Here is a 7,708-nt window from a genome sequence, read left to right as displayed (position 1 = left end):
GCTGGGTCTCTGCTCTGGCTGCAGGGCCACTGTGCTCCAGGCTAGTGCTGCCCGATGCCCCAGCTCTTTCAGACCCAGGCAGCAGGGTGCAGCTTTTCATCTGAGATGCACTTTTGCACCCCCAAATCCACGAGAAGGAAAAGTTTGGTGTTTTGCAATCAGAAAAATAAACCCAGTGGTCCCCACCCCACCACCCCCTCCCCATCAAGGGTTTAATTTAAAACACTGTTTTTCCTGGGAAGTGTAATTAGAGCAACATGTTTTTCCTAACGAGCTGGGTGGGGCAGGCAGACAATGAAGCCCTCCCAGCCCGCCTGGCACTCCCTGAGGAAACAGATGTGAATGGCCAGAGGGTCCCCTGCCTGTCCCCCGAAAGGTGGGGCTCTTTCAGCTACTGCGGACAGCGGACAGCGCGGACCTAGGCAATGGCCCTGACAACATTTCAATCCCTGGAGTGGTGTCTGCTCAGTGTGGTGACCTGAGGCTGGGGAGGCCCCCCTCCTTGGCTCTCAGGACCGGGGCTCCCTGTGCTGGGTGCCTAGAGGGATGGGGGACACGGAAGGGCAGACAGGAGGGCTCTGCTCTGGTGAGCGTGAGGGAGCCTCACTCGCCCTGAGGGCCTCCTCTCTCAGCTGGGTTGGTGAGCACCCTGCACACCTGTCAATCCTCCACCTGCTCTCAAGGCTTCCCTGCATGCAGGGAGCACGGAGAGGGAGCACGAGGAAGGGTCTGGGCAAAGAGGACTTTCTCTAATCGGATGTGCAGTATCTGCTACCCTTGAGGTTCCTAGGAGTCTTGGTAGTGTGGCATAGAGGGTTACTTGTTGGGATGCTAACTGCAAGGTCAGCAGTTCAAAACCACCAGCCGCTGCTCCTAGGGAGAAAGATGGGGCTCTCTACTCCCGTCAAGAGTTGCAGGCTTGCAAACCCACAGGGGCAGTCCCTCCCTGTCCTATTCGGTCACTATGAGTTGGGACATACTCAATGGCAATGAGTTGAAGTTCCTGGGTGGCTTCGAACTGCCAATCTTATGGTAAGCGGCCCAGTGTGTAACCGCCATGTTACCAAGCACTTGTGGATAGCTCCCCAGTTCTGGGAGAGGCACTGACCCGGAGAGGGGTGGCGGACACTCCAGGTTGGGCCAGAGCAGGTTGGGAGAGTTGGAGGGTGGGGGCAGGCGGCTGCAGGAGCCAGCAGTCTGCTGGGCGGCTCCAGGCCTCCCACCTGGAGGATGACCTGAGACCACTTTGTGAACCTGGGGACCGCAGAGGGTCACTGAGACAGATGAGTTTTAATCCCCAGAGAGTAGGCTTATAAGAAGTTTCTGGAGTGGCTTGCCAAGTTTTCTGGAACTTCAAGGAGGCCTGAAAGATAAGCCAGGTCCAGGGAGGTGGTGAGTGGAGTCTATCCCAGAAGAAGAAGCCTAGAGCCGGCTGCTGGGTGGCCTAGGGCTCAGGCTGGAGCAGACCAGAGCAGCGGCGAAGATTTCTTTATGCACCTACCCACCTACCATCTGTCTGCCATGCTGCTCCCCTCCCTTCACCTATCCACTCACCATCTTTTAGTTGTTGGACGAGTCGTTTCGCTGTGGTCTCACCGTCCAGACTTGTTGGTTTAACTAGAGCCACAGACAGACAAAGTACCCCTTGACGTGCAGGTACGGAGTGTTAGAATGGGAGTAGGTCCAAAGAAACGCGGGAGGCCCAGGGGTGCTTAACCTAAGCTCAGAGCAGCAGCAGAGATTGAAACCCCAGTCAGAGGTAACCAGGCCCCATGAGATGGAAGAATGTTCCAGGCAGAGGGACCAGGGAATTCCAAGCTTCAGAGACTGAGGGGGCATGGCGCCTCTGACCTCCGGTCAGTGTGTTCCAGAGGCTGATGTTGAGATGCCCTGGGCCGGGCGGGGTGGGAGTTGCTTAATGCTCTCTGGGGCCAGAAGGGGACAGTCACCTGGTGACAAACAAGGCCAGAGAGGTCCTTTTGGAGGCCACACCAAAAGGAGTTTGACTTCACCCCAGGGGTTGTGGGCCTTTGAAGGGCTTTAAGTAGGGAGTGGCAGGGTTAAAAAGATCCCCTTGGCAATAGTAACGAGTGCACATTCGTGCTTGGGGGGAGCTGTGTAAAATCAGATGCTGGAAAACCATTGAGGAGGATGCCGGTGAACTCCGATGAGACCGCGGTTACCCGAACAACAGGAGAGGACAAGTGGACAGGCGTGAGAGAAACCAGGAGACAGGGCTGCCAAGGCTTGGTGACCAGTTAGGCGTGGTCATAATGGGGAGGGAGGGCCGAGGGTGACATAGGACCTTTGGGCTTGATTGTTGGGGGGTGGGGGTCAGTTTTCGAGACAGGACCATTTGAGAACAGGGGAAGGGAGGATAGAGCATCCAGGGGTGGACAAATTCAGCAGGAACACCTGCAGGGCGTGTGGATGCCCTGTGCAGTGAGAGGCTGGGGCTGTGGACCAGGAGCCTGAGCGAGCTAATGGGGACAGAAGGGCTAGGAGAGAGTGACGAGCCCTGGAGGAGTGGGGAGGAATGGGCCGCTCAGGAGACTGCTGTTGGGGCTAGCAGTATGGAACCCTAACTATTTCAGAAGGAGGCTGAGGTTAACTGGCCTGAGGCTGCAGAGGGGACGGGGAGAGGGAGGCATTTAAGGGTGTCTCCTGGCTTGGGCTATCAGCAGGTCCCTGTTGACTTTGGAGAGAGAAGGTGCAGGGAGACCCAGGGGGGCAGTGGTGGGAGAAGCGGGCTGTGTGGGGGTGGAGGGAGGAAGCCATCTGAGGGACTGGAGGTCGTGGGTATAGACAGGACTTCTCTGGAAGCCTTGCCCTGAAGGAGGAGAGAGAGTTGGGGAGGCTGCTGAGAAGGGAGGAGGGGGACAGGGAGGAGGGCGTGGCTGGATTCGAGAGTTGGGTGCCTTCCAGAGAAAAAGGGAAAAAACTGGTAGGGAGTATGAGAGGGACAGAGTGGGTGCCGGTGCTGAAGCAGTGAGAACATGCTGTCGGAGGGGCGGTGGGATGCACCCAGCGTGGGGCACGGGGCTCTCATGCGTGGCAGCTTGTAGGCTGCGTGGTGGTGGTGGTGGGGGGGTGGGGCATGGAGGCAGGGATCTGGGGAGGTGGCGGCATGTGGTATGGAGCTAACGGGTCCTGGGGCCCCCTGGGAACAGCAAGGTGGACAGAGATGGTGGCCTTGTGCTGGGGTAGCCGCCCCCGTCACACACGCTAACCTGTCTCTGCTTGTCTCTCCCTCCTGCCTCGGCTGGCCTGGCGCTCCACAGCTCTGTGCACCTGCCTTCTTCCTCCAAGGCCTCCTCCACACGGTACTGGAGCCGACCTTCTCCAGCTTCTTGTTCCCCTCTACTTGTCAGTGAACAGGTTTTTGCAGAGACCCGGGCAGGATGTCTGCACCCTGGCCCTTGGGGTGCACCTGGGCATGTCAACCCTGCAGGGCTCCAGGGAGCTGGGAGGGAAGAGGCAACGTGGGGACCAGTAGGAGGAGTCAGAGGGACCTGTTCCTAGTTTTGGGGCCTGGCGGGGAGTGTTCCAGAGGGCAAGGAGTTTTCCTTGGCGACTGCAGGGCAATGCTGCAGCCACCCGGGAGAGGCTGGGTCTTTCTGCCTCCCCTGTACATTTTCTCCTGGGGCTGTTGGCTCCAGGCCCACACTGAGCTGGGCATCAGCCCCAAGCGGGCATGAGTGGGCACGAGCAGCGGGCAGGCACTGTCCCTCCCTTACTCTGTGCCTTCCAGGGCCAAGGGTGGGCATTGTGCCAGGACTCTCCCTAGCATGCAGACCCTGCCTCCCCTACTCAGACGGGCTGTGGTGCCCATGCACCTAGGAGTCCTGGGCAGAGGCAGCCCTCCCTGCACACCACCCTCCTGTGTGTCCCTCAGGCCGCCTAGGATGCTGGTGCTTCCTGCATTGTGCACCTACCTGGAGCATCAGGTGGGAGCTGCTGTACATTCCTCCACCCTCCCTCCTGGGGATTCTTTTCTTCTTACTGCAACCTGTAGGATGGGGGTAGAACTTCCCCTGTGAGTTTCCGAGACTGTAACTCTTTCCAAGAGTAGCACACTTCATCAGCCACCGCAGTGACAGCCTGTGTAGTGGCAGTCTGTCACTGCTGATTGGGAGGTGCCACCTCTCTGCCAGATCTCTTCACGTTTGCTCCCTCGTGTAATTCTCAGAGTACACGCCTGTGGGCACTGCGAGCTCAGCTCTTCAGGCGAGGCTGCTGAGCCTTGGGCTGGGTAATTTGTCCGAGGGCAGGCAGTGAGGAAATGGCAAGACTGGGACTCGAAGGTGGGGAGAGCTCTCTAACTCTAGAACTGAGCTGCCGGCCCCGCACCTGGGGGGGCAGCGTCTGTCATCCCTGAGTGACTGGGGCAGGACTGTCCGCTGGGGTTGGCTGTGAAGTGGTTTGTGGAGGCGGGAGGGAGCTGGTGTCCTCCGCTGCCCCTGCTGCCCCCATCGACTGACTTCAGGGCATCCTCGGGCAGCTACCGCTGCAGCTCCCTCTGGGAGGGAGCCCAAAGCCGGTCAAGTGGAAAATGTGGAGATTCCATCGTTCGCTGTGTTTGCGCATGGCAAGCTCTGCCAGGTGCCAATGCCACCCTCTTCGTTACAGCAGTTAACCCTTTACCCAGCTCCAGGGCTTCCCCAGGTGGACACGCAGGTTGCACATTGCACGAGACACTGAACCCAAGGGAGCTCAAGTCCTAGGACGGATAGCACCCAGTGCATTGGCCGGGCAATTCTATTTGTCTTGAGTAGGAGTCCTGGTGATGCGGAGCTTAGGCAGCTCCCAGGAAGGTCGGTGGTTCGAACTCACCCGCTGCAGGAGAAGGATGTGGCGGTCTGTGGCTGCAAGGAGTCACAGCCTTGGGGACCCTGGAGGGTCAGCTCTCATCTGTCCCAGGCGGGTCTCTGCGAGTGGCAACTGGCTCTGGGGCTCCGGCCTGGGCCTGGGGTGTGTGTATGATAGTCAATTCCCAGTAGATGGCAGTAACGCGTCTTGCTCCGATCAGCCCGCAAACTAATGGCCCTCTGACGGGGAAGCCCAGAGCCTCAGGGCAGCCAGCCACATCTTCCTCTGGTTGCCCCAGAGGTGCCCATGGGCTGGCAGGGGCTGTCTTCTTTTGCATCTCCACGCAGCAGGCCCTCTTTGAAGTGCTGTCCGGGCGTTCACTGCTGCCAGCTGGGCAGTCACTCCAAAGGTGGACTGACATTCAGTAGCCATTGTGTAGATGGATGTGGAGTCCCAGCCTGACGTTTGTTATTTCACTGCATGGAGGAGTCTCAGGACCCACACCCACACAGGGCACAGAGTGCGTTTCCAACCACTGTGCACCTTCCCTGAGACATCTCCCACCTGCACGCACCGCCACCACCCCACCCCCCCAGTCTCGCTGTTCTTAGCCCCTGGAGATTCTTGCCCCAGCCTTGGTGGGGACCATGTGGACCTATGCCCTGTCCATCCCTGGTCTGTGGTGGCGAGGGGCGTCCCTCAGTGGAGCTTTTGGACGCTTTGTGAGTGGAGGACATTTTCTCTGCCTTCCTCCCATGCGTCAACCGGGTGGCTCTTGGTGGCTCACGGGGTAGGTGTGGTTCTCTGTCCTCCCTGGACAGGTGGGGCTTCGGGGAGGAGATGCAATGTTAGGGCAAGTGGTAAAAGTCAGGAGGGTCCGAGCCTGAGGCAAAAGCCCCAGCCTTGAGGGAAGGGGCCATGCCCCTTTGGGACTGAGGGTGCTGTGTGTCCAGGGGAGATGAGAGGGAGGATGATGGTGATGATGATGATGTGTGCATGTGTGTGCCTGGGGGAGGGGGAGCCTGAGCTACCAACGGGTGCATTTGGGCCTACACGATGGAAGGAGGGGGGACTTGGGTTGCATTCAAGACAGGGCTACCTCAATTCTGGGCCAAGTTGCTTGACTTGTGACTCTGAAAAGGATGGTGGCTGGTGCACACTGATGGGGCTCTCTTGTCTCTGCCTTCTGGTGCTGACACTGCTGTGCCTCTGGGTGCACGCCCTTCTTTCTGTCCTGCCTTGCCCGGTCCTCGCCCTCTCTGCCATGGTCTTTCGCCCGCTGCGCTGTGCAGTCAGAAGACTCCGATCTGCCCTACCCACCGCCTCAGAGGGAAGCCAACATCTACATGGTCCCACAGAACATCAAGCCGGTTCTCCAGCGGACTGCCATCGAGGTGAGCCCGGCCCCACCCCTCCTTTGGGGGCCCAGCCCAGGGGACCCTGGCCCTGGGGCCTTTCCTGCACTCTCGCCTCTTGCTCTGTTCCCCCAGATCCTGGCCTGGGGCCTCCGGAACATGAAGAGCTATCAGCTGGCCAGCGTCTCATCCCCCAGCCTCGTGGTGGAGTGTGGGGGCCAGACAGTGCAGTCCTGTGTCATCAGAAACCTCCGCAAGAACCCCAACTTCGATGTCTGCACCCTTTTCATGGAAGTGGTGAGCCCACTCTCCCTGCCGTCCCCTGCCACAGCCCCGCCACTAGCATGTTCCCCAACTTCCTGCTGGCCACTTCTCTTGCTTCCCTCCCTTCTTCAGTCAGCCAGGGAAGAGAGCCTGAGCACTGGGGCCTGTCAGCAGGACATACGGATGCCCCCCCCCACCCTGTTCCTATCTCCCCAGAGGCACACAAGTCCATCCGTTCCTCTCCTCAGGGCCCTGCCAGCCCCGACCTCCTGCGTCCCCTAAACCTTTGGTGACCCAGCCGGTTCCCCGGAGGAGTATGCCTGCCCCCGCCCCCCCTTCCCCCCCAGCCCTCCAGGCTCCCTCATCTTCCTGGGGCCTCGTGGCCGGAGTCAGGCAAGTCTGAGGAAAGGAAAATGGTTGCAAGATGAAAAACGCTTTAGGAATTCCGGGCCCAGTGGCTGTCAACAGGGGCCTCCTCTTGGCTGAGCCAGGGCCGCCACCGAAGGAGAGCGTATAAATTATTTCAAGTTGTGTTCAAAGTGCTTTTGGGGGGGGCGGGAGAAGAACTTGGTCTGTAAGCCAGCTTTTGAGGATTCACTTGGGGGGCACTGTCTGCAAGAACAGCCAACTCCTGGGCCAACTCCTCCCCTGTTCTCTGGCCGGCCCCGCCAGCCGGCCAGGGAGGGTTCGGGGAAGGGAGACTTGCATGAACTCCCGGCTGAGCTGGGTGTCCTTGGAAGGCGAGGCTGTGGGCCTCCTCCCACGGCAGCGAGGAGGCAGCCAGAGAAGGTGCATGGCTTCTCCGCACCCCCGCTCAGCTCCTGGGCTTGGCGCAGTGCCAGTCTGGATTTATGGCCACTGGGAAGGGTCTGCCGGTTGATAGTGTCCTCTTGACCTCTGCCCTGTGAAGAAGGGCCTCCACGCCTCACCTCCCACTCCAGACGTCAACGAGAGGGAGGGAGGGAGTCGTAGGGCCAGTGCCTAGAGCCCCCCACCCCCCTCCATCAGATGCTGCCCCGGGAGGAGCTCTACTGCCCCCCCATCGTGGTCAAGGTCATTGATAATCGCCAGTTTGGCCGCAGGCCTGTGGTGGGCCAGTGTACCATCCGCTCCCTGGAGAGCTTCCTGTGTGACCCCTACACGGCGGAGAGTCCATCTCCACAGGGAGGCCCAGGTAGGTGGAGGGGCCGGCGGGTGGGCAGGGAGGGCCTGGGCTGCAGAGGGCTCAGGAGGAGGTGGGATTTCCCAGGGGAGATGGATCCCAAAGGCATTCTTCTGCC

The 7,708-nt window shown here is 59.8% G+C and overlaps 1 protein-coding gene across 1 annotated transcript in view; it reads left to right on the top strand.

Annotated features, from left to right (window-relative positions):
• DYSF (dysferlin) overlaps window positions 1-7,708 on the top strand; it is a 223,011-nt gene that overhangs the window by 138,958 nt on the left and 76,345 nt on the right. The window contains exons 38-40 of the mRNA XM_013004756.2: window positions 6,102-6,203; window positions 6,300-6,461; window positions 7,437-7,602. Coding sequence (XP_012860210.1) covers window positions 6,102-6,203; window positions 6,300-6,461; window positions 7,437-7,602 — 430 coding nt within the window. The remainder of the gene's footprint in view (window positions 1-6,101; window positions 6,204-6,299; window positions 6,462-7,436; window positions 7,603-7,708) is intronic.

Source organism: Echinops telfairi, unplaced genomic scaffold, assembly GCF_000313985.2.
Source record: "Echinops telfairi isolate 266 unplaced genomic scaffold, ASM31398v2 ScPeMD7_9;HRSCAF=40, whole genome shotgun sequence".
Classification (NCBI taxonomy): Eukaryota; Metazoa; Chordata; class Mammalia; order Afrosoricida; family Tenrecidae; genus Echinops; species Echinops telfairi.
Note: the sequence above shows the minus strand (reverse complement) of the source record. Positions and strands in the feature narration are given on the sequence as shown.